General features: G+C 38.6%; 1 protein-coding gene and 1 long non-coding RNA gene across 12 annotated transcripts in view; one reads left to right on the forward strand and one right to left on the reverse strand.

Moving 5' to 3' along the window:
* Positions 1-23,794, forward strand: part of SMG1 (SMG1 nonsense mediated mRNA decay associated PI3K related kinase) — a 107,303-nt gene extending 83,509 nt beyond the window's left edge. For 3 of the 4 annotated variants that reach the window (XM_038540249.1, XM_038540250.1, XM_038540252.1), the window contains 17 exons: positions 504-676; positions 843-1,122; positions 1,615-1,887; positions 2,118-2,352; positions 2,618-2,844; positions 5,415-5,565; positions 6,063-6,252; positions 6,415-6,884; positions 7,964-8,101; positions 11,175-11,327; positions 12,413-12,592; positions 13,476-13,703; positions 14,729-14,940; positions 15,099-15,205; positions 16,231-16,410; positions 16,491-16,597; positions 19,294-23,794. In XM_038540249.1, the coding sequence (XP_038396177.1) occupies positions 504-676; positions 843-1,122; positions 1,615-1,887; positions 2,118-2,352; positions 2,618-2,844; positions 5,415-5,565; positions 6,063-6,252; positions 6,415-6,884; positions 7,964-8,101; positions 11,175-11,327; positions 12,413-12,592; positions 13,476-13,703; positions 14,729-14,940; positions 15,099-15,205; positions 16,231-16,410; positions 16,491-16,597; positions 19,294-19,371 (3,382 nt within the window). In that variant the 3' untranslated portion in view covers positions 19,372-23,794. The remainder of the gene's footprint in view (positions 1-503; positions 677-842; positions 1,123-1,614; positions 1,888-2,117; positions 2,353-2,617; positions 2,845-5,414; positions 5,566-6,062; positions 6,253-6,414; positions 6,885-7,963; positions 8,102-11,174; positions 11,328-12,412; positions 12,593-13,475; positions 13,704-14,728; positions 14,941-15,098; positions 15,206-16,230; positions 16,411-16,490; positions 16,598-19,293) is intronic. The other variant, XM_038540251.1, reaches the window with a different exon arrangement.
* LOC111096292 lies at positions 45-25,857 on the reverse strand. 8 transcript variants are annotated; one of them, XR_005360881.1, is made up of 6 exons: positions 25,764-25,857; positions 25,145-25,344; positions 24,682-24,837; positions 19,612-19,735; positions 16,176-16,395; positions 14,135-14,920 (listed from the first exon to the last, which is right to left on the reverse strand). It is a non-coding gene; the product is annotated as an uncharacterized LOC111096292 (long non-coding RNA). The 8 variants fall into 8 exon arrangements; XR_005360882.1 differs by lacking the exon at positions 25,764-25,857 and adding an exon at positions 25,482-25,616; XR_005360878.1 differs by lacking the exon at positions 25,764-25,857 and adding an exon at positions 25,482-25,611 and having other exon boundaries at positions 25,145-25,387.
* Between the last annotated feature and the right edge of the window lie 219 nt (positions 25,858-26,076).

Consider the following 26,076-nt stretch of genomic DNA (forward strand, 5'->3'; position numbering starts at 1 on the left):
TGGCGCTAAACCGCTATACCACAAGGGCTGCCCCCCCCCCCCTTTTTTTGAGGGGTTTGGGTTTCTCTGTACCGTTTGTGTCTGGATCCTTATTCATTAGTACAGTGGCAATTATTTTATCCACTTTGCTGAATTAAGCATTAAACAGAATGATCCAAGTTGAATGAACCTTGTACAGAGCCAGGCGGTCAGTAAAGGGTAAATATGCAAATGCCACACACTGTGTGAGTCTCTGGGATTAAAAGGTCTGTCATTTACACTCAAAACCTGGTAGGTGTGCTGGTTGTTTTTTTGTCTGTGTGGTAGATTTTGAACATGTTTTATTTAAAATGTTGTGAGTAGAGTTGAGAGAATTATGGGCAAAAACAGAGAAGTAAGGGACATTTGAATTATGCCCTTAAGATTGAAAAGGAGCTTACCAGGCAACCTCAAGTATGAGCAAAATCAAGGTTATGAAATTAAGTAGAAGGAAGAGGCAATTAAAAAATATTTCCTCTTATTAGGTATTCTGAACACACTCAACTACAGACTCAGCAAAGGGCTGTACAGGAAGCAATCCAGGTGAAGCTGAATGAATTTGAACAGTGGATAACGCATTATCAGGCTGCGTTCAATAATTTAGAAGCAACACAACTTGCAAGTTTGCTTCAGGAGATAAGCTCACAAATGGACCTTGGTATGGGTTGATTTATCTTAGATACACATGTTGAGCATGTGAGTTAGATACACATGTTGAGCATGTGTATTTGTGTGTTTATGTGTGGGGTTCTGGTTTGTGCTCCTTTCAATGACTGCTGGTTTGGAATAGTTTCACTGTGATTAATAATCTTTTTTACCAAAAGGTCCTCCAAGCTATGTGCCCGCAACAGCCTTTCTACAGAATGCTGGCCAGGCGCACTTGATTAGCCAGTGTGAGCAGCTAGAGGGAGAAGTGGGCGCTCTTCTCCAGCAGAGGCGTTCAGTGCTCCGAGGTTGTCTGGAACAGCTGCATCACTATGCAACTGTAGCTCTGCAGTATCCAAAAGCCATATTTCAAAAACATCGAATTGAGCAGTGGAAGACCTGGATGGAAGAGCTCATCTGTAATACCACAGTTGAGCGCTGTCAAGAACTGTACAGGAAGTACGTTGATCACATTTAATTTTCTTTACTTCTCAGGGGATTGGAAGCAGAGTTGTGTTCAAATTATTATTTTATGTATATAGTATTTTATTTTTCTGAAAGAAATGGTTGATGGATGGAATCTGAATGGGGGTCTCTTTTTTTCTTGGTTTTAAGAGGATTTGAACTCCTGTTTTCCCTTATAAGATGGTGTGTTTTTTCTAATTAAAACGTGTCCTAGTGTCAGAGTGATGGGATCAGGGTAAAGACAGCTAAACTGCAACATTGAGCTGTTGCTCACAAAAAAGTTGTCTTAGAAAATTTACTTGAAAAAATAGTTTACTTGAGCTCTTGAGACTTTTTCTTATCTGTAAAAATGGAAATCATGGTTTCTACTATTTAAGGTTTGAGAATCACAGACAGTATTCCATATTCCCCAGTGTAAAATGCGAACTTTCTTTACAAGCAAGAAGTGCTTATGTTGTATACAAGCACCTCTCTCTGTTTGCACAGATACGAGATGCAGTATGCTCCCCAGCCTCCACCAACAGTGTGTCAATTCATCACGGCCACAGAGATGACTCTGCAGCGGTACGCAGCTGACATCAACAGTAGGCTTATTAGACAAGTGGAACGCTTGAAACAGGAAGCTGTTACTGTGCCTGTTTGTGAAGATCAGTTGAAAGAAATTGAACGTTGCATTAAGGTTTTCCTTCACGAGAATGGGGAAGAAGGATCTTTGAGTCTAGCAAGTGTTATTATTTCCGCCCTTTGTACTCTTACAAGGTGAGTTAACCAACTTTGTATTGAGACCATTTTGTTGTCTTGAAAACTTTCATGCTTATTGAGATTGCTTGTGCCTTTTGTTTAATACCAAACTTAATGTATTTTTTTTACTTTCATTAGTCTCACTCACTGTTATAGCTGCTTTACTTCCCTTCAGAGTTTGAGGTATCCACTTTTGTGTGTGAGTATAGCTGAGTAGTTTTCATTGTACAAACACTTGTTGCATTTAGGCGTAACCTGATGATGGAAGGTGCAGCTTCAAGTGCTGGGGAGCAGCTGGTGGATCTGACCTCTCGGGATGGAGCCTGGTTCTTGGAAGAGCTCTGCAGTATGAGTGGGAACGTCACTTGCCTGGTGCAGTTACTGAAGCAGTGCCACCTGGTGCCACAGGACTTAGACATTCCGAACCCAATGGAAGCTTCTGAGGCAGTTCACTTAGCTAATGGAGTTTATACCTCACTTCAGGTGAACACTTTTAAATTAGTGTAACATTGATAAGTTTGTTTTAGATATTGAACATTTATACTTATTATCTCTGGTTCAGAAAAGCAATTTGACTTTTCCCCTTTTAATGTTGCTTAATCAGTCACTTAAAGGTCAGTGTGAGGTTTGTAGCCAGAAGTTGGTTACAGTTGCATAAGTTTGTTCTTAGTACATGGCATTAAACCTCTAAATGTATAACTTACCTTAACTCAGAAAACATTAAAATATATTTCTCACATATTTATAGGAATTAAATTCAAATTTCCGGCAAATCATATTTCCAGAAGCACTGAGATGTTTAATGAAAGGAGAATACACGTTAGAAAGTATGCTTCATGAGCTGGACAGTCTTATTGAGCAGACAACTGATGGCGTTCCCCTGCAGACTCTAGTTGAATCTCTTCAGGCCTATTTAAGAAATGCAGCTATGGGACTCGAGGAAGAAACACATGCTCATTACATCGATGTTGCCAGGCAAGTGAATGGTAGCTGTGCTGTTTTCTTGCGAAGGAGATAGGAAAGCCAAATAACAGTTTCTGAGCTCTTACTATACGTAAGTTTAGTTGTAATTTTACAGCAGATATAGTTACTTAAAAATATTTACCTATATTTTTAAAAAGTTTGTTTTTGGAAAAAATTACAGATTCATAGGAAGTTGTAAAACACATATGTGCAGGGATGTCTTATGAGGCTCCATCTTTCCTGCAGTGTTAGCACTTTGCATACCAGTAGTACTATGGTCACACTGTGGAGTTATGTCGGTACAGTCAGCAGAGATTCCTGAGATTGCACCAGTTATACACATGCACTCATCTGGGTGTGTAGCTCCATGAATGTTTAGCACATACACACATGTATACTTGTAATGTGGTTGCTTCATGATACGTGTGCTACACACACACAAAGTGGAGTGTAGGAGTTTTAAACCAGCCCTCAGAACTTCATGGGAGCATCTGAGCCAGTTTAGTTAATGGAGTACACACCTCACTTGAGGCGAATGCTTCTAAGTTTGCTTAAACTTTTTAAGTTTGTTTTAGATACTGAATATTGTGGTTTTTCATCTCTGAAATCCAGAGAAACCATTTGACTTTGGAACCTGTAAAGGTTGGGCTGTTCCTCCAGCTATGCACTCTACCCATAGCTAAGCTGTAAGCCCCTTTATCTCTGGTGACTCAGACCTCTTTCTTTGGTATTCTGGTGTCAGATTTGCCCCAGAAAGTATAATTGAGAGAGTGGAAATGGATTGACCTACCGTTCTTCCTCCTATGACAAAATACAAAGAAAAGAAAATAGAATAGTATAATGAACTTTCTTTTTCCCACCTTTGGCAATTATCTGCACTTGTTTAAATTGTTTAAACTATTTGTCTTGTTTAGATTGTACTGTCCTGATTATTTTGAAGCAACTATCTTCATTTTTGAACATACAGGAAGTATATATATCTAAAATACAAATTTAGTTTTCTTAATTGCAGTGCCGTTACTTCACCCAAAAAGTTAACAATAATTCATTAATGTTTTCCATTATCCGCATTCAAAACTTTCCTATGTTTCTTTATAATTATTTCACCATACAGTTTAAAAAAATGAGTGCAATTATTATAGCATAAACTAAACATCAATAGATGATTTAGATTATTTGCATAATAGCTTTATCATTTAAATTTCTAGCATTATTTAAACATTTAGATGCTAAATCTATATACCTTTCTTTCTCACAAATTTCAGCCCTCATTTATCTCCCCATGATAACCTAATTCAGATTTTCCTTACCCGCAAATGGATGATTACTCTTCATGTGTGATTTAGGTAACAAACTTCATGCCTGGTTCTGTTACAGCTTGTTTGTACCTTGTTTTGGAGAACCTTTGATCATCTCAAGGAAAATTGTATACCATCTTATAGCTCTTTTTTCCATTAGAAATTGCCCTGGTTAGCCTTTTTAAATTCTCTTAGTAGTCGTATAGTTATTTCTGTATGTGTGCGTGATAAAGTTGAAAATCCGGTTAACAGGGGCACCTTGGTGGCTCAGTGGTTGAGCGTCTGCCTTCAGCTTAGGGCATGATCACAGGGTCCTGAGATGGAGTCCCACATGGGGCTTCCTGCAGGGAGCCTGCTTCTCCCTCTGCCTGTGTCTCTGCCCTCTCTTTCTCTCATGAATAAATTTTAAAAATCTTAAAAAAAAAAAACAAACCAGATTTGGTTAACATTAGTAACAATAATACTAGTTGTAGGTACTAGGAATGCTATTTTTGATGTTTTTTTATATAAAATGTTCAGAATAGTGTCTGGATACATAAGCCACTGTGTAAGTCTTAAGTTGATGATATGCTTGGTGAATTTCTGGAGACTTAAACTCAAACTATGCATTATTCAAAACAAGTGTGCCACAAATAGCAGGTTTTTGAGTTTGGGGTCTGTATGTAGTTGGCTGTTTCATGTATGTGACAGTGGTGTGAACATACTTGACAATTTTTGTGAAGTCCTCTAGCTTTAGAATTGTGTGATTCTTGACATTTATTGGGGTTTGTATTATTTTACATTCTTTGTGTTAAGTGAGACTATAATATATAGTTCTTTAAAAATTGTCATAATCCAGGTTTGCATAAAATTTGATCACATGAACAATTACTAATACTGAATTGGAACCATTAACTTCATATTATGATGGCACTACATATCATTTTATCCTAACAGTCTTTCCTGCATGCAAAAAGACTTCTTTTCTAGGGGTGCTTGGGTCAATCAGTTGGTTAAGTGTCTGGCTCTTGATTTCGGCTCAGGTTGTGATCTTGAGGACCTGAGATTGAGCCCTGTGTGGGGCTTCACGCTCAGCAGGGAGTCTGCTTGAGAATTCTGTCCCTCCTCCCACTCTGGGTTCGTTCTCTCTCTCTCTCAAATAAATAAAATTAATTAAATAAAATCTTAAAAAAGATTTATTTTTTTAGATTGCATGCTAGCTGTGACTCTTACTGACCTTTTGTGTTCTCCCCCAAATTTATTACTCTTCAGTTAGGATTTTAATTCCCTTTTCTTTTTCTCTAGAATACTACATGCTCAATATGGTGAATTAATCCAACCAAGAAATGGTTCAGTTGATGAAACACCAAAAATGTCAGCTGGCCAGATGCTTTTGGTAGCATTTGATGGGATGTTTGCCCAAGTTGAAACTGCTTTTGGCTTATTAGTTGAAAAGGTAAATATTAGGGGTACCTTGGGTGGCCCAGTCAGTTGAGTGTCTGCCTTTGGCTAGGGTCATGGTCCTTTGATCCTGGGGCTCCCTGCATAGTGAAGAGCCTGCTGTTCCCTCTCCATCTGCCATTCCTCCTGCTTGTGCTCTCTTGCTCTCTGTCAAATGAATAAATAAAATCTTTTTAAAAAGTAAAGAAGGCAACCCAGGTGGCTCAGCGGTTTAGCTCCACCTTCAGCCCAGGGTGTGATCCTGGAGACCTGGAATCGAGTCCCACGTCGGGCTTCCTCCATGGAGCCTGCTTCTCCCTCAGCCTGTGTCTGTGCGTGTCTCTCTCTCTCTCTCTCTCTCTCTTTCTCTCATGAATAAATAAAATATTAAAAAAAACTAAAGAAGAGGTAAATATTGATTTTATGAGTACTGATTTAATGCACATGTGGTAAAGTAGTTCACTGTGTGAAAAGTAGAGAAAGGAACTTTCTTTTCTTTTTTTTTTTACATAGTTAAACAAGATGGAAATTCCCATTGCTTGGCGAAAGATTGACATTATAAGGGAAGCCAGGAGTACCCAAGTCAATTTTTTTGATGATGATAATCACCGGCAGGTGCTAGAAGAGATTTTCTTTCTAAAAAGATTACAGACAATTAAGGAATTTTTCAGGCTCTGTGGTACCTTTTCTAAAACTTTATCAGGTAATCTTTCACATTTAAACATATTGGATTTGTGTAGAACTTTAGAAGGGGGTAGGGATGGAGCAGGCTTAATTGTATGCTCATACAGTCTAGTTTTTAAATAAGCATTATTATTACCTTATTTTACTTTGCATGAAATACTTGAAAATTTTCCTGTTTTAGGTTCGAGTTCGCTTGAGGATCAGAATACTGTAAATGGACCTGTACAGATTGTCAATGTGAAAACTCTTTTTAGAAACTCCTGTTTCAGTGAAGACCAGATGGCCAAACCTATAAAGGCATTCACAGCTGACTTTGTGAGGCAGCTCTTGATTGGACTACCGAACCAAGCCCTAGGACTCACCCTCTGCAGTTTTATCAGTGCCCTGGGTGTAGACATTATTGCTCAAGTAGAGGCAAAGGACTTTGGTGCTGAAAGCAAAGTCTCTGTTGATGATCTTTGTAAGAAAGCAGTGGAGCACAACATCCAGATTGGGAAGTTCTCTCAGTTGGTAATGAACAGGGCAACTGTGTTAGCAAGCTCCTATGATACTGCCTGGAAGAAACATGACTTGGTACGCAGGCTAGAAACCAGTATTTCTTCTTGTAAGACAAGCCTGCAGCGTGTTCAGCTGCATATTGCCATGTTTCAAGTAAGTATTTCTCTAATGTGTTTTTCTCTACTCTAGGAATTTGAAAACCTGGGGGAATTAATATAAAATAATACAAATAAAAAAAATTTAAACATCCTGAATTGTGCCAGCCCACAGCAAACCCAGCTTTTTAGCATTTTGGTATCTTTGTCCAGTTTTTCCTTGTTTCTGTTTCCTGTAGTTGAGAGTATTTTGTGTTTACACTTTGCGACTTCTAACTTTGTTTCCATCCATGTGGTATGGTTGGTATTATCTGTATTGTTAAGTTTTATCATGAACTGATTTCTTTAGCTCATAAATTAAGAAAACTAATTTATTCACATTTTGAAATTATTTTATGTTAACAGTCTGTCTAGCACATTGGAATCTTTTTGTTATTTTTTCTTCAAAAAAAGTTGACATTTTTATTGTCTTATACATTTTAGAGTTTATTCCCTTAAAATATTGACAACTGAATGGAAAACATTATATCCTTACAGTTTTGTTGATCTGAACAAATGTTTCGTCATTTTAAGCCCTAAGTACAATATATTACTTTTAATTGTAGCCCAAATATCCCTTAAGCCTTCTGGGGCCTTCCTTAAAACATACAAGATGACTTGCTCCTCTTTGAGCAGTTGCCTGCCCCTTTCTACAACTTCTAGGCTCTCTGGAGAATTCTTTGTTCTGTACTGCTGCCAGCATTTCTCTTAATCACTTGCTTAGCCTCACGCTGGATAGACTGTGCCTCTCCACCCACCATCCACCCATGCCTTTTCCAACCTCTTAACTGGAGATAGATATCTTTTGGGGAGATTGTATACTAGACTTTTATATACACTTGGAAACATCTTCAGAATTACTACTTAGTTGTTGCATATCACTGATCAAAGAAATTTATCAGCCATTCTCTAAATTAGGAAATTTTTCACCTGGTTGTGATTCTTTGTAATGTTTCTGCTGTTAGACTTCTCTGCTTACCTCGCTTTGCTGTGGCTGGGTTTTTTCTCTTCGCCTCAGTCCTAATTCCCACCTCCCCTCCTTTTATCTAAAGATTATTTTTCCTGCTGATTTTATTAAATTGTTTTTTCTTTGAACAGTGGCAGCATGAAGACCTTCTTATCAATAGACCACAAGCCATGTCAGTTACACCTCCTCCTCGGTCAGCCATCCTAACCAGCATGAAAAAGAAACTCCATACTCTGAGCCAAATTGAAACTTCAATTGCAACAGTTCAGGTGTGTTTTGTCAGACCTTAACTTGCAGCACATTTACTTTCAGAAATGACCTATGCTGTGAGGAGGTGTTCAGTCTATGTACACGTCTGTCCTTGGCTTACTTCTTGTTCACTTTTATTTTTAATTTGTATCTTTTTTTCTTCAAGTAACCAAAACTAACAGTAGCAGTGTATTTTTTTTTTTTTTTTTTAGCAGTGTATTTTGAACCAGGAATAGAGACATACTACACATTTCAGGGTTTTTTGTTTTGTTTTGTTTTGTTTTTTTAAGATTTTAAGATTAAAAAAAAAAAAAGATTTTAAGATTTTATTTATTCATGATGGGGGCGGGGGCAGGCAGAGAGACAGGCTGAGGAAGAAGCAGGCTCCTCACAGGGAGCCCGATGCGGGACTTATCCCAGATCCCAGGATCATGACCTGAGCCAAAGGCAGGCGCCCAAACTGCTGAGCCACCCAGGCATCCTAACACTTAGTTTTTCTGAAAGGCTTACTATTCATATCTAAAAAGCTTAGGCATTTCTTTTATTTCATTTTGAAAAGAGCAAGGGTGGGGCAGAGGGTGAGAATCTTTAAAAAATATTTTTATTTAAATTCAATTAATTAACATATAATGTATTATTAGTTTCACGTAGAGGTCAGTGATTCATCAGTCTTCTGTGATACAGTGCTCATTACATCAGTCATAAGCAGGCTCAGCATGGAGCCAGACGCAGGACTCAGTCTCATGACCCTGAGATTATGACCTGAGCTGAAATCAAGAGTTGGGCATTTAACTGACTGAGCCACCCAGGCACCCTAGCTTAGGCACTTTTTATCTCTGTTATATAGTTAGTGATATTTTATGATGTCAAAGGCAATAGGATATTTTTCTATTACAATTTTTTGTCATTTCTGCCTAATATTTAATCTCCCCTCCCCCTTTCAAAATAAGAAACAGGTCTTGATAATGGTTATATATGTCTTTGTATTGTTTCTCTTTTTATCTCATGTACCCCTTATATCTCATGTAACTGACATTTTTCTGTTCATTTTACAAATTAATGTTAGTATAAAATCAAGTATAATCACTTCTGTAATTTTTACATTTTTAATGAAACTTTTCTGGAGCTCACTTTGAAGATTGAAATATATTTTCTCTACAATATATTAGGGCTAGGTTTCAATATTGGAGAGTGAATACCTGCCCTTTCTGATTTTAGGGGTGTGTTTCTGTCAAAGAAAGAGGGAGAGGGGATCCCTGGGTGGCGCAGTGGTTTGGCGCCTGCCTTTGGCCCAGGGCACGATCCTGGAGACCCGGGATCGAATCCCACATCTGGCTCCTGGTGCATGGAGACTGCTTCTCCCTCTCTCCCTCTGCCTATGTCTCTGCCTCTCTCTTTCTCTCTGTGTGACTATCATAAAAAATAAAAAAAAAAGAAAAAAAGAAAGAGGGAGAGAAGTGCAGGAAAGACAGGATGTGAATTCCTCCACCTAAAGTGGTGAATAAATAATGAAATAACTTTGTTATGTAAAACCTTCCTTGTCATGAGTTTATAAACTTTTGAATCTGGGAAAATTTGATTTTTGTCTTTTGTAATCAAAAGTGTAGATGGATTTTTTAAATTAAGTTTTTTATTTTAATTCTAGTTAACATACAGAGTTCTATTAGTTTTAGGTGTACAATATAGTGATTCAACAGTGCTATTCATGATTTGGTGCTCATTGTGATAAGTGTACTCTTTAATCCCCATCATCTCTTTCACCCCTCTTCCCAACCACCTCCCTTCTGGTAACCACCAGTTTGTTCTCTAAAGTTAAGAGTCTGTTTCTTTGTGTGTTTCACCTTTTTTCCTCTTTGTTCATTTGTTTTGTTTCTCATATTCCACTATGAGCGAAATCATTTATTTCATTCTCTGAGTGACATTTCACTTAGCATTATATCCTCTTAACTCTCTTTTGTTGCAAATGGTACATGGATATTCTTATAGATAAGATAGTAGCACTTAAGTGCATTAGGAATTTGATGTAGCACTGTTTTTCTTTTTCTTTTTTTTTTTTAAAGATTTTGTTTATTTACTCATGAGCAACACAGCGAGAGAGAGAGAGAGGCAGAGACACAGGCAGAGAGAGAAACAGGCTCCATGCAGGGAGCCTGCTGGGGGACTTGATCTCAGGTCTCCAGGATCACACCCTGGGTTGCAGGCAGCGCTAAACCGCTGTGCCACTGGGGCTGCCCTGTTTTCATTTTATTAAAGGCTACTTTATTTAGGGATGCCTGGAGGGCTCAGTGGTTGAGCGCGTCTCTCTTCAGCTCAGGGCATGATTCCAGTCTGGGGACCAAGTCCCACATTGGGCTCCCTGTCGGGGGCCTGCTTCTCCCTCTGCCTATGTCTCTGTCTCCCTCTGTGTTTCTCATGAATGAATAAATAAAATATGTATATTTTTTAAATGAAGGCTTCTTTAAACATGAAAATCTTGGGATGCCTGTGTGGCTCATTCTGTTGAGCATCCACCGCTTTGTTTGTTTGTTTGTTTTTTAAAGATTTTATTTACTTGACAGCACAGGCAGAGGGAGAGGGAGAAGCAGGGAGCCTGATGTGCTGCTTGATCCCAGGACCTTGGGATCATGATGAGCTAAAGGGAGCCGCTTAACCGACTGAGCCACCCAGGCGCCCCTCTAACTCTTGGTTTTGGTTCAGGTTGTGATCTCATAGGTTGGCAGATTGAGCCCTACATTGGGCTATACCCTCAGTGAGGAGTTTGCTTGCAAGATTGTCTCCCTCTGCCTCTTCCTCCTCTATCTCTTGCTCTGTCTCCTCTTTTTCTCTGAAGTAAATAGATGGACTTTAAAAAAAATAATTAAAATCTGCAGATTTTAAGACCAACTGAAAGCCAGTTCTTACCTCCCCAGACATATTTAGCCTTAAATATTCAAATGAAATCAAGATTAATTCTAAAAGATGTATGTTAAAAATGTTTTCTAAATTATGTATGTCTCATCCTGTTTCTTTTGAATCTGTCTTGTATTTATATAAAATCCTCACCAGGAATTGGAGAGTGTGAAATATTCACTGATGTTCTTCTGGCTTTTATAGGAGAAACTAGCAGCACTTGAAGCAAGTATTGAACAGCGACTTAAGTGGGCAGGTGGTGCCAACCCTGCACTGGCACCTGTACTACAGGATTTTGAAGCAACAATAGCCGAAAGAAGAAATCTTGTCCTTAAAGAGAGCCAAAGAGCAAGCCAGGTATTGTGACCCATGTGTGCCATCTTTGTTTTCAGTTATGGGATTCTACAATTGATGGGAGTTACATGTGGGATAACTAGAGGTAGCTTGAGAGTCCACTCTCTAGTTCACAGTACTGGAAATAGTCTGATAGGCCTTGGTTGGAAGGGCATCCCTTAGGCTGAGCTCACAGCCAGTTATTTCCGTATATCTTTACTGTCACCTAGCTAGATATAAAATGGGTTCAGCCTTTGTTGGAACATAAGGAGTTTAATTCCATATTTGTCTAAGGTTCTCTTTATGCAACTAAGGTGACCCAGTGGCAATAAAATGTCTTTATGAGCTTGTGTTCTGTCAGAAGTTGTGGATTAACTTCGTTACGACTGGGGGAAGGGGACAAAAGCAAAAAAAGAAAAAAAACTATTAGATAGTTTTCCATCAGGTACAAAATTAGACTAATACAGTGATTCCCATATTCTCATAACCAATTAAAATTTAGTGATCAACTTATGTCCTATTTTATTTCCTCATACTTCCAGTTTTTCCTTTCCCTCCCATTTTTAATGAAATTCCAAACGTATGATTTTTATCTGTAAATATTTCAGTATGTATTTATAAAAGTAGAAATTATTTACATAATCACAGTAGTATTATAATATTTTTTTAACTGTGCATAATATCGTCATACATTGAAGGTCATATTTTGTGGTCTTACTGTAAGGCTAGGCAAGAGTAGAAGCAGAAGGGCAGTGTTCCAAATTGAAATTTGGACATAGCACTAATAAATTGCAATTGAATATAACAGTTTTATTGTGAAGTAAATTTTCTACCAAAAAGCAAACATGTAGAAGATACTTTTATATGAATGTACTTAGGTGATTTTAACCATCTCAGATCTAATAACATTAGCCAAAACAAGGTGCATTTATTCATAGCCTTTATTAGGATTAGATCTGTTTCCTAAAAGAGTCATTCATAACATTTTTTAAGGACCAGTTGTGGTCCTGAATTCTGGAAATGAATTCTGGTAGTATTTTTTCATGTCAGATTAAAATTGCATTTCTTCCCTGACTGTGATGGGTCCATTCCTTTTTACCTCTTTATAGGTCACTTTCCTCTGCAGCAATATCATCCATTTTGAAAGTTTACGAACTAGAACTGCAGAAGCCTTAAACCTGGATGCCGCATTATTTGAACTAATCAAACGATGTCAGCAAATGTGTTCATTTGCATCACAGTTTAACAGTTCAGTCTCTGAGTTAGAGCTTCGTTTATTACAAAGAGTGGTGAGTCTTTTTTTTTTTTTTTTTTTGAGTGGTGAGTCTTGAATCTTGATATGAGAGTAGAGACTTGTGGATAAAAATGTTAAGGCCAGTGTCATGCCCTCAAAGCCAATGTAATATAGTCAGTTTACATTTATATATAGTGTGTGTACTGTATATAAGATACTGTTTGAGGGACATAATGATTATATCCAGGGACACCTGGCTGGCTTGGTCTGTGAAGCATGCAACTGTTGATTTTGGGGTTGTGAGTTTGAGCCCCACGTTGGATGTAGAGAGTACTTTAAAATCTTAAAAATTAATAATGATTAAATTTTGCTCTTAGTCCCCAAGGAACCTATTGATAATAAATAATACAATGAATTAAAAAGTTAAAAGGATTCTCAGAGCTACAATTGGCAGTACTGTGGAGTTTCAGAGGGGAGGAGGAATTCAGTGTATAGCAAATGACTTAGACGCACTGATAATAGGGTAGCAGACAAGGGCTAGTGGAAGGACAGGAGGGTTGAGTCCAGAAATAGAAAGTCAATAAATTTAGTGTTTATATTTTATGGGAAAGTTTTAGACTATGTATTAATTAGGAAGTGTCTTTTTTAAAGAGTGATTTACACGGGTTTAGGGTCCTCGATACAGATCATTTTTATTATTCTAGATATATATTTTATGTCTTTGAGGATTTATTCCTGTATGATTATGCAGAAAAATTAAAAATCTTTATATTTCAGAAATTAAGTTATTGTTAAGTACTATTACGTACATAATTAGTTCATGATGCAGCAAATGAGGTTCTTTGTGTGAGCTTGAGTTACTAAAACCTTTTGATCGTGGTGATGAAGGATAGAATCTTATTCCATCTGATACTTACACAAATGCTTATTTTGTTTAGGACACCAGTCTTGAGCATCCTATTGGCAGCTCTGAGTGGCTTTTGTCAGCACACAAACAATTGACCCAGGATATGTCTACTCAGAGGGCAATTCAGACAGAGAAAGAGCAACAGATAGAAACAGTCTGTGAAACAATTCAGAATCTGGTTGATAATATAAAGACTGTGCTCACTGGTCATAACCGGCAACTTGGAGATGTCAAACATCTCCTGAAAGCAATGGCTAAGGTAAGACTAATAATACTGGCACACAATTAACTCCTTCCTTTCATAAAATTACAAGTAGTTGTATTTGGGAAAATAATGATATAAACAAAACAACTTCTGTCAGGTCTTATCTTCCAATTTGTAACTGAGTTTGTGTGTGTGTGTGTGTGTGTAAGATTTTATTTATTAGAGACAGAGAGAGGCAGAGACACAGGCAGAGGGAGAAGCAGGCTCCATGCAAGGATCCTGAGGTGGGATCCTGGGTCTCCAAGATGAGGCCTTGGGCTAAAGGCAGCACTAAACCACTGAGCCACCCGGGCTGCCCTTAATTTGTGTTTTTAACTATTTTTGTTTTGTTTTTTAAATATTTTATTTCTTTGTTCATGAGAAACAGAGAGGCAGAGACACAGCAGAGGGAGAAGTGGGCTCCCTGCAGGGAGCCCGATGCGGGACTCGATCCCAGGACCTTGAACCGATCCCAGGACCTTGAACTGAAGGCAGGCGCTCAACCACTGAGCCACCCAGGCATCCCTGTTTTGTTTTGTTTTTAAAGCAGGTTGTAGTATTCTGATTTTGTACCTTAGAGAAACTGAATGTTAGACTGATTCATCCAAAGTCCTGTAACTTAACAATAGACCCAAAACTTGAACATAGCCTCAGAGTGTTTTGATCTCCAACATCTCTTTTCCCTTTCAACCCTTATTCTGAAGCTCATAAGAGTTTGCCTCCAAAATGAATGAAATATTGTCTCTTCCCTCCAGTATCCTACATAATCTACATAGTAAGGCAACTGAACCCCCAGAAAAGACTAAATAACTTCATCAGTATAAAACAGTAAATCATTTAACTTGAGGATTTGTTTTCACTTGAGTTTTTATCTTGCACTGAAAATAAGATTCCTGTAGAAAAGGAGTTAAAATGTAATAAATGGATTATTAAACACATATTTGAAAAACACTTACTGGTTGTTACTCAAAATTGACTGTGTTAGGAGTTACTATTGAAACAAATACCGTTTCTCTTAATCATTAATATATCAATTCTAGGATGAAGAAGCTGCCCTGGCAGATGGTGAAGATGTTCCCTATGAGAACAGTGTTAGGCAGTTCTTAGGTGAATATAAATCATGGCAAGACAACATTCAGACGGTGCTGTTTACATTAGTCCAAGCTATGGGTCAGGTTCGAAGTCAAGAACACGTTGAAATGCTCCAGGAAATAACTCCCACCTTGAAAGAACTGAAAACACAAAGTCAGAGGTAAGAATGCATTCTGGCTTAAATTTAAAATGTAAGCAAGATATCTGGTATAATAATAAATTTTGTTTATTTAATTCATCTAATTTTTTCAGTTTTCATATTTGTAAGTAGTTATCTGGTGAGATTTCATAAATAAGCCATTTTATTTTGTATTTCAGTATCTATAATAATTTAGTGGGTTTTGCATCACCCTTAGTCACCGATGCAACAAATGAATGTTCAAGTCCAACGTCATCTGCTACTTACCAGCCATCCTTTGCTGCAGGTATGACTTTTCTACTTTAAAAAAGACCCGAATCTTGATCTGTTAATAATCTACACATAGATGCTAAGCTAAGATGCTTATTTATACTTTGAGTCTAATATGTTCATAGTCAACGCTTTTTAAAAGGGTTTTCTTAAACTGTTAAAACTCAAACTGAATGAACACATTTTGGCTTAATTTTAAAAGTACTTGTGTGAGGAAGTAGAAATACATTATGTTTAAATTCTTTTTAAATAATTTATGACTATAAAATATATGCTTGTCAGGGAAATTTTTTTAAAAATAGGAAAATTTATGATTTCATTCCAGTTAGAGTAGAACCATTACACATTTTTGTTAGACTTGTGTGTATGACTGTGCGTGCACACACACACACAAATTGGGATCATTCTGTGAATGCAGTTTTTGTTGCCTTTTCCCATTTAATATTAAATTGGTAATTTCCTTGTCATAAAATACTCTTTTAAAAAATGACTTAATAGGGATCCCTGGGTGGCGCAGCGGTTTGGCGCCTGCCTTTGGCCCAGGGCGCGATCCTGGAGACCCGGGATCGAATCCCACGTTGGGCTCCCGGTGCATGGAGCCTGCTTCTCCCTCTGCCTGTGTCTCTGCCTCTTTCTCTCTCTCTGTCTCTCTGTTACTATCATAAATAAATAAAAATTTAAAAAAAAATGACTTAATATCCAAATTTAATATGCCATTCTGTGTCTTTACCATATTAATCCTACATTAATTGGACAGTCAACATATATACAGTTTTTTGATAGTACAACAAGCAGTGAGCATCATTGTACAAATTTTTGAATAGCTCTTTAAGCTATATTTAAGAGGACAGTATCTATTTCAAGGGATAAAGACTAAGGTTGTAAAATCCTATTTATTTTCCCGGCTATGTATTTGTAGTTGATTGAGAGTGCTCTCCTCTTTGTCTCCCTCGTCTTCGTTTTTACATGTGAATTGAGCTACTTACTCTTTCTGGTCTTCTTTTTTACATGTGAATTGAGCTATCTACTCTTTCTCTATAGCAGTCCGGAGCAACACTGGCCAGAAGACTCAGCCTGATGTCATGTCGCAGAATGCTAGAAAGTTGATTCAGAAAAATCTTGCCACCTCAGCAGATACTCCACCAAGCACCATTCCAGGAACTGGCAAGAGTGTTGCTTGTAGTCCTAAAAAGGCTGTCAGAGACCCTAAAACAGGGAAAGGTAATCAGTTAGAATAAGGACACATTAAATATTTATACAAAGTGGTGGTTTGACTTATGTATGTTTCCATTGCTTCACAGCTGTGCAAGAGAGAAACTCCTATGCAGTGAGTGTGTGGAAGAGGGTGAAAGCCAAGCTCGAGGGCCGAGATGTTGATCCGAATAGGAGGATGTCAGTTGCTGAACAGGTCAGTGACCATTTTTTAAACTTGATCCACACATTTTAATGCTGCTGAAAACAGTATAGGTTTAAAGGTACCTCATCCATATCCTTGGTGATTCATCCACGAAATGAAGAACTGAAATTTATTTTTAGAATTCAGAAGATTTTTAGCAATGGTAGCTCTGGAGTGGACAATAAATATTCACCGTTTTAAGCTGACTCTACCCATTTAGCACATTTCTTTTTCCCCAGCCCTCTTCTAACAGAAACTTAAGGTGTGCCGTGTGTGTGTGTGTGTGTGTGTGTGTGTGTGTGTGTGTGTGTGTGTGTGTGTGTCTTCTCCACCAGAGAGCAGTTAATTTGCATTTTAAGTAGGAGTATCTGAAGGTTTCCAGTGAAACCAGGTTGAAGTTTTGGATGCAGGAATAGTATCTATAATGTGTTTGGGGGTGTCAGTTTTTCTGAAGTTATTACTCTGAAATTTTCTCATTAGTGTTATTAAAAATATATAAATTTGAGAATGAATCCCCTTTTATTTTGAAATGTTAAGACCTATAGAACTGTTGTAGAATGCTCATATGCTCTACCTAGACCTAGTAAACCATTTGTTTCCCTACATTTGCTTCATCTTTCTGTGTATGTGTGATGCATACATCGTTTTTCAGAACCATTTGGGAGTTGCAGATACAACACTTGATGCCTAAATACTTCAACATATGTCTTAAACAAAAATAATAATAATAATAATAATAATTATTATTATATTTTACTTATTTGAGCGAGCATGAGCAGAGGGAGAGGGAGAAGCAGAATCCCCACTGAGCAGGGAGCCTGATAGGGGCTCCATCCTAGCACCCTGGGATCATGACCTGAGCCAAAGGCAGACACTTAACCAAGTGAGCCACTCAGGTGCCCCATAAAACATTATTATTATTAACTGAGGAAACTCAACATTGATGTTATTGTTGACTGTTACCTAACATGGAGTCCATATTCAGATTTCTCTAGTTATCCCCAAAGTTCAGGATAACTTTATGGCTTAGTCCTTGTTTTTTTTTAACCCCTTTGGCCCTGTCTCCTCCCCTCCCCCAGCCCAGCAAGATCTAGTCAAGGCTTGTCTTGCATTTCATAAATACTTGTCTATGTTTAGTTGCTTTGAATGTCTAGAACAGTTACTGAGGATTTCCTTTTTTTTCCCCCACTTTTATGACATTGACCTTTTTGATGTGTCCAGACCATTTTGTAGAACATACCTCACTTTGTATTTGTCTGATATTTTCCTCATGATGAGATTCAGAATCAGCAATTTTGGCAGGAATACTATATCAATGATGTATCTTTGTGTGTGCTATCTTTCTCTTATTAAGTTAGGTCATTTGGTCGAGGGTAGTGTTCTCCTGAATTCTTTACAAATGCACTACCTTTTCTTCTGTGGGGTTAAAATTTGAGACTGTGAATATCCTGTTTTCTAATGTTTTTTAACATCTACAATTCAATTTTAACATAAAAAAAAGGTTTTTTGTTTTTGTTTTTTTTTTTTTTTTTTTAAACAGTGACAGCAAAACACCATTACATTGCTCTGTAGAACCCGAAATACTATTTTCTTAGAAAGTGCCAGGTTTGGGAAAACACACACACACACACACACACACCCCCCAAAATAAAACACATAGGTAATAATGAGTCAGGGATATTTTCTTTTTTTGTTTGTTTTTTTTTTAGTCAGGGATATTTTCACTCAGAGATTTTTTTTTAAATTTTATTTTTTTTTTTTTATTGTGATATCACAGGAGAGGAGCATATCCGGCGATGACATCCATCCATGAGCCGATTGGGTTTCGATCCGGTTCCAGGATCGGCCTGGGCCAAAGGAGTCCAAACGCTGCGCACCCAGGATCCTTCATTCATATGACTTTCATCGCTTTTTTTTTAAGATTCATTCATTATTTTCAATCATTTTTTAAGATTTTATTTATTTGAGAGTGCATGCAGTGGGAGGGGGCAGGAAGCCGACTCCCCTATGCTGGGCTCTTGACTTGAGCCAAAAACAGACACTTAACTGACTGAGCCACCCAGGCACCCTATAACTGTCTATCTTTAGCTCTCTGTCCATTTGTTTGAAGGAAGCTTGGCTTTTGTGCTTTTTATTGTGATAGTAAATTTTATATGAAAGAGAGTTAACAGGCCTTCTAGGAGTGGGTTAAGTATAGAGATCATGGTGTACAACTTTTGACATAAGTCATGACTTCATTCAGCAGCGATATATTGAGCATTTAACATATAATTAGGCCCCTTGGATTCTCTGGATATAGAGATGATTATATTTTTTTACTATAAAAGAAAATTTAGCTGAGTCAGAATCAATAGGTATTCGTTGAGCACCCAGCTAGATTTCAGAATCAGCTATGCACTTTTTTTTTTTTTTTTTTACACTGCTTAAGCATTTACTTAGTGACTTCATGTGTTTAACCCCAAGAGCACCTTGGGGGCTCTGTCTTCACCTAAGGATTTACAAGGTTTAGAGGGATTGTGACTTTGCCAAGACACACATTTTGTAAGCTGTGGAATTATGAGGGAAGCTCAGGTTACTTCACCTTTCCACCATAGCAACTATAGCATCCTTTGGGTATTTGAGTGGTTAGAAACTCTTAACTCCCAGAATTCATATATGTCCTTTAAAGGTCCACATGTTTAAAAATATTCTCCTGCCTACTTTTACAGGTTGACTATGTCATTAAGGAAGCAACTAATCTAGATAACTTGGCTCAGCTGTATGAAGGTTGGACAGCCTGGGTATGAATGGTGAGACAGTAGATGAGTCTGGTTAAGCGAGGTCAGACATCCACCAGAATCAACTCAGCCTCAGGCATCCAAAGCCACACCACAGTCGGTGGTGATGCAACTGGGGGCTTACTCTGAGGAACCCTAGGAAATCTCGGTGCGCTAGGAAGTGAATCCTGCAGGACAGCTGCACTCAGGGAAACGCCCAACACCATGGCCTGCAACCCCAGGGTCAAGGGTGAAAGAAAGAAAGCTCACCGCCTGAACATGGAGATTGTCTTTCTGCCACAGAACAGCTGCAAACGTGTCAGGAGGTTAGCTGCAGAAAGAAATCGGGATGCCGCGGAGCACAGAGTGATTTGGAACTCCATTCCACCTGACCCTGTGTGTACAATCCAGGAAAAAACAAACCCCGCTCAGAAACAGAGAAAACTGGGGCCGCGAAGAAATCACAGCCAAGGAAGATTTGATGCATTCAGATTCTCGTGTAACACTTGTTGCTTGGCAACAGTACTGGTTGGGTTGACCAGTAGGTACAAAAAGGCTATGCGCTAAGAATTTCAGAAATGGACTGGAAATGGAGAGCTATGTAACAGATACACTACATTGGAAGAACTTACTTCTGAAATGAAGGGAAAAAATAACCTACCCATCATCCTCCTCCCCAATCCCACACCATCTACCCATTCCCCTTTTACCTGATCCAGTAGATTAGCCATCTTTCAAATTTACTTTTATTTCAATCCTTATATTGCTTTCATATACTTCCATCTCGATGTTGTTAACAACTTATATTTGGAGTGATAAACAGAAATTTCTCCAAAACCACTGATAATATGGAAAATTCAAGGATTGTTTAAAGGTCTGATGATCACATACAAAATGTAATTCTGGTTATTTAAGTCGTTTCTGTGATTCTATCATGTACAGTTTCCAGAATTGTCACTGTGCATTCAAAAGTAATGAATCTAACAGACATTTGATTTAATGTACACTCCCCTTTGCTTATAGTGTGCATTTTTGGGAGGTCATTCAAATTTTCCCTCTTCTGCAATTGCTGCAATTGCTGTAGTTTCTTTCATAAAAAGTAGCTAATCCAATGTAATCTTTTACCTTTTTAAAAACCAGAATAGAATACCTATTAGAGTTTTACATTGTTGATGACAGATTAACAATAAAGTGATGTTCTGGTGGAGGTAGAGTGAAATGCTTTTTAATTCAGTTTTCTCATTTAGTTTACCTGGCATTTTAGGACATGTACATGAAACATCAGCAAAATGAAAACCACCACCATCTTTTATTAAGTTCAATTATTAGTCTGTGAAGTACTTTACTTTTTGCACAATTTTAATAGTTTGCTGTGAATTCATGATCAAGGTTTCCTTAAATTCAGTATTGCATCTCAGTACTGTAAGCTGAATTGTTGATCCAAAATCAAAATCCAGACTAGAATAGGATTCATAAAATCACGTATCGACACAGAATAGAACAAAATCTTGATTGAGTACGTTTTTCCTGCATTTTAGGGATTAGGACTGTGATCATTTCTGGTTGCCAATCTTCACAAACTTAAGGGTATTAAGGAAAAAATTCCACATAGCTCTGGCCTTTTCTGTATTCTGATTGTCACATTAATCTATGATCTTTACATGCCCATGGGAGAATGCATCTCAGTATCAGTGCTTTTCTAATACTTAGGCAAGTATTGCAAGAAAGGTGGTATTTTCAAATACCCATGTGTCTAATAGCAAGTTAAGGAACCTAGTGCATCAAATTTTATTTTCTTCACTCATTTGAACCTTATTTTCACAATCAAAACAACCTATCTGGAATAATAATGCCATATTGTGTCATGCACGCTGCTTTATTTCCTAGAGGCTGTGTGGGAGCTACTACATTCATCACTTGATTACCTCTGCTCTCTCAAAGTAAAAGTCTTTTCAGCCACATTCTTTATTGTCGCAAGGAAAAACTTTTATCACGGTGATAAAACAAGTTCACACTAGTTTGTCCCTACTGGTAGTATTCAGAAATTGCTTTTTCTTTGGTAAAGAAGATAAATGAAATAGGTGAATTTTATTGCCTGTGAATTTCAGGCTTCAGAGGTACCTGGCACCTTATCCAAGCAAATACAAAACAGCTTTATATCAGAAACATGTGCCTCTGGTAAATTATCCATCACTTTTATTTTAAAATGGTCCCTCAGAGAACAGTGTGGCATATACATGTTTGGTTGTGGGGCAGAATGTGAATAATTGAGGACTTCAAAGCTTGCTCTTTACTGCACTCTGGATAGTAAGACCCCAGTCTGTACAATTTGGCTTCCTCTAGGAAGTCATTCTGCCAAGTAGCCTTGGCTTTTTGAGCTGTCGTAGGCAAACTCCACAGATTTAATCACCGGTGAGAGGCCCAGGTGATAGAGCAGCTTGAGAAGACAGGGCTATATTTGGGGGATTATCTTGTAAAATAAAGTTTAGAGTGCTGTCCTTACGAAGTCATACATTTTTGAGGATACAAAATACCTGTGGAAAACCAGAGATCTGCTCCTCTCTTCTTCTCTTTCTCAGATTCAGGGGGTATAGAATAACCTACAACCTCTTCTTCAATTTAGAGTACCCTTGGAAATTGAAGTTTATTTTAAGTGTTTTGTTGTCTTTTTCTAAAATTGCCTGAATTTTAGTTGATATCTCTACAAAGCTCTGAAGGCTTAGTTTATGGAGCTGTGTGTATTTCTCTTTTAGTTTTTCTTTGGTGTGTCTTGCAGGATCTCCTTCTTTCCAGTCATGAGTTAACATAGTTTGCTAGATGATTATTAACATTCTTTTGTGTCTGGCACTTGGAGTGAGTTCTTTTTTGAACTATGTGAGATTTCTGTGTGTGAACTGATAATCAAGCTCTTGATCTGCTTCCCTAAATTGTTTTTTTAGAGCCCAAACCCCAGGTTCAGGGTGAGGGTTTGTAATACAAAGAAAAACTTCCATCACTTCTGCCCTTAACACTTGCCACTATTACCTAAGCTTAGTATGTAGTTTTCTTAATATTGTTCATGTTTGGTGTTATCTGCATTGTTTTTTTGTTTGTTTGTTTGTTTGTTTGTTTGTTTTTTTAATTGTGGTTGTTCTGATGTGTGAAACTTAAGGAAAGAGCCATTAAACAATGCCGAGCAGGGCAATGCAAGTACAGCCAAATATTAGAGTTGATGTGCAATCTTAGGTCCTTTTAAATCTGGGGTATTATAGGCAGTACTTTAAATTGAAAAGTCTTCCTGGCCTATTATCCTCCACATATTTGTAATTAATCTGGGGGCTTACTTGTTTTGGCAGTACTAATATCAAAGGAGCTGGTTCTTCTTTTTTCCTAATTCTTTTCATATTAAATGAAGCGCCTACAATTAGCCTGTTAGTCCTATTCATAAACATCAAAAATCAGTGAATGTTTTACTGTTAGCACATGTACTTTTTAGACAAAATCAGATGAATGTGAAAACCAGTGACCTTCCATTCTCTATTCTTGGGCTTGTCAAATGTCAGTAATTTAGAGCTAGGGCTTTCCCCCTGAAATCGAGGTAGACTATGTAATGTAAGGGTCACTTAAAGAAGGCAGATTTTATTTTTGGTATATGGGTTGTAATAGAAACATTCCTCCTATGGGGAAAACTAGCTTAGCATTACAAATTTTTGCAAACATTCACTGCAGAAGGGGAATTCCATTGTGTTATAAACCCTAAGGATTTGTTGCTCTTTTCCTGCTTTTTAGGCCTGGGTAACAATCTTACCATCCCTTATTTACAAAAGAGCAAATGGACTCTGAGAAGCTTTATAGGTTCACGGGTTAGTTGTACAACAGGAACACTGTAGAGTCCCCTGCTTTCTATGGGAATTTGGGCTAACTAGGGAAAAGCTGTTTGTTGTGCTAATGTAAAATTGTCACATAATTAGTTTTTTGAAGATGGTAAACTTAAGGAATTGCATGTTATTCTGAAATGCAGGCTTTTAGAATGCTTTTCTTTCAAAACAGGCTGATTTTTCTTTTCCTGAAGTCCAAGTTTCCGCTCCTCTTTAAAATTCCCGTTGTCAGTTATTTTTCTGGTTTAAATTTCTCTTATATTTCCACCTGTAATGTCAGTGGCAACATCATACTTGTTAATTTACTTTACCCTTATTATACAAGCAAATTGAGTTGAACTGAATCTTCCTTGTCCTAGTAACATTGTATAAAGTGGCTTCTCTGTACAAAAGGTTGTAATGCCTCCTGATGGATATAATTTTGTGATTGTATTTAAGATTAAAAGTTGAATAAATCACACCAGCTTCCTGAAAATGTTCATAATGCATCTTTTGGAAAACAAAAATACATGCCTACTTTGTGCATATTTGCATTAACACAGCAAAGATTGTATGAACTACGTTTTTCAGAAAATAAAGTCTTAAAAGACATAGCATTTAAGCTCTGAATTTATTGAAGATAGGTTCTAGAAAACTTACTTTTGGAATATGGGTAGAGTTCTTTTTTATTTAATAACTCCAAAAAATTTTTTAAAGCTTAGTTCACAATGTAATTTTTTAAAGAAAGATTTTATTTTTAAGTAATCTCTACACCCAATGTGAAGCTTAAATTGAAAACCCTGAGACTGAGTCTCATGATCTACTGAGCCAGCCAGGCACCTCCCCTAAAAATAATTGTATTTAAATCCTCAAAGTACTATAGTGGTTTTGAGCAGCAGTGAAAATTTTATTTCTATGGGTAAGTTCTATTAAGGTGTAATTTATTAAGCTTAAGTTTGTCGGTATTTAAAAACAAAACTGGGACGCCTGGGTGGCTCAGCAGGTGAGCATCTGCCTTCGGCTCAGGGCATGACCCAGGGAGCCTGCTTCTCTGCCTGTGTCTCTGCCTTCTCTCTGTCTCTCATGAATAAATAAAATCTTTTAAAAAACCAAACCACAGAACGTTATTGACACGTGTATTCAATGAAAGCTCTGAAGGAAGATAGAATTAAAATGTTTGACTTGTTTTAAGTATCTGGGAATCAGATTGCATTTTGTGGTTGCTAGATCATTATAAGATGATTTAATGTTAACTGTGTTTTCATCAGGCATCTTTCCAAAAGATCCTGTCCTGTTTCTGTAGTACAAAAAGCTCAAAGCACTAAGGGTAGGTGTTTTTTTTAATAACTGGACCAATTGGAAGTTTACAGAAAGAACTTGTAACAGTTCTTCTGGGCCGTGAAGTTGCAAATGGGTCTGGGAATGCGTTCCTTGAGTAACAAAAGTACTGGGGAAAGGGGAACCTGTGCTGCTACTAGAGTTGCTTCAGTTTTTTCCACCTTACCTCAGTTTCACAAGCTGGTGTTGCAGTCTTAAGTTGTACATGGGGAGCCTGGTTGAACCAGAAGCATTTTGTAGCAGAGGCTGATTTCCCAAGGTAGTAATGTCACTTTTAAAGCTTAAGAATTCTGTGGCTTCTTTGGAAGGAGAGGTTATGCGTCTATACACCAAGATTTTGCAGTCAGTGCTTAGTATGTTCACTACGTGGCTGCTGATTAAGACCTTTTCATTTTCTTTTGAAGAGGGAGGGGGAGGGCCTGTTCTACAAACTTCACAGCTCTAAAGGCTCCCCAGACGCGATCTCTGTATCTATCCACGGCCTGCATCTTACCTACAAAAGCCTAGTTTCTCCCCAAAGTGGCACTTTATTGAAGAGTCCCCTTCCTTCGCAAAGGCCTTCTTCCCCGTCTCCCCGCCCCTACCCTCCGACATCGTGGTAAAAAGTCACACCCTTCCCTGAAATTCACCGAGCTCTGGAGCCGTGTCCTCTCAAACTCTTAGGAACCTGGGTAGTCTCTTAAAGTCACGTTTGTGGCATACTACAGGTCATCATAAAGAGGACTTAAAAGGCCGGAACGTAAAAAGCCACGGTGAGGTCTTCCGGAAACCTCTCTGATCGGGTCAACAGGTCAATGTCCCATTTATAACCACTGGCATGGTTTCGTTCCTATTACGGAAAACCAAAAAAACGCTTAATGCATTTTGAAATCCTGCAGAGAAAAGACGTGGGAGTCATTCGTCTGGTGCTAAACTGCTTACGAATCCACCCCACCCCCACCCCCACCCCCGAGGAGGGCGGTTTACCTCCTTGCTTAGCAAGACCTCTCATCTCAGGAAGGAAGGAGGTTCGGTCAACACCTGACCCTTCACGCGGAGGGGCGTCGTCGTCTCCTAAGCAACCCAAACGCCCCGCCCCGCCCCACCCCACCAAGGAGTTCCCTTGGAGACGCCCACGAAGAAGCCGACTTTGGAGAAATCGGTGCTTTTCCCCTCCCCACCCCCACCCCCCACCCCCCGTGTTGGAGAACTAAGCCCAGATTGCGCTCCTCCTCCCCCGCCCCTTCCTCCATCCAGCTAAGGCCTTACTCCTGATTGCTTGCACGCGGCGGACTGCCCTTTCCTCCCGGGGTGGGCACGAGCGTCCGAGCCGCGGGGCCGGGGGAGGGGGAGGGGAGGGGGACGGGGGCCCGGCCGGGGCGGCCCGAGCGGCGAATGCCACCGAGTGGCCGCGCGGGGGCGCAGCGAGGGCCACCGATCGCAGCGAGGTCGGCGTCACCGCGCCGTCCTCCTGATAACGCGGGGCGTGTTTTGTTTCCCCCAGGACTAAATCCCGAGAGCTAGCGCGGCGGGGCGGCCACCGCGGGTCACGCAGCCCGGGACCGGGGCGCGGGGGGGCCCC

This window comes from Canis lupus, chromosome 6 (genome assembly GCF_011100685.1).
Source record: "Canis lupus familiaris isolate Mischka breed German Shepherd chromosome 6, alternate assembly UU_Cfam_GSD_1.0, whole genome shotgun sequence".
NCBI classification, from domain to species: Eukaryota; Metazoa; Chordata; class Mammalia; order Carnivora; family Canidae; genus Canis; species Canis lupus.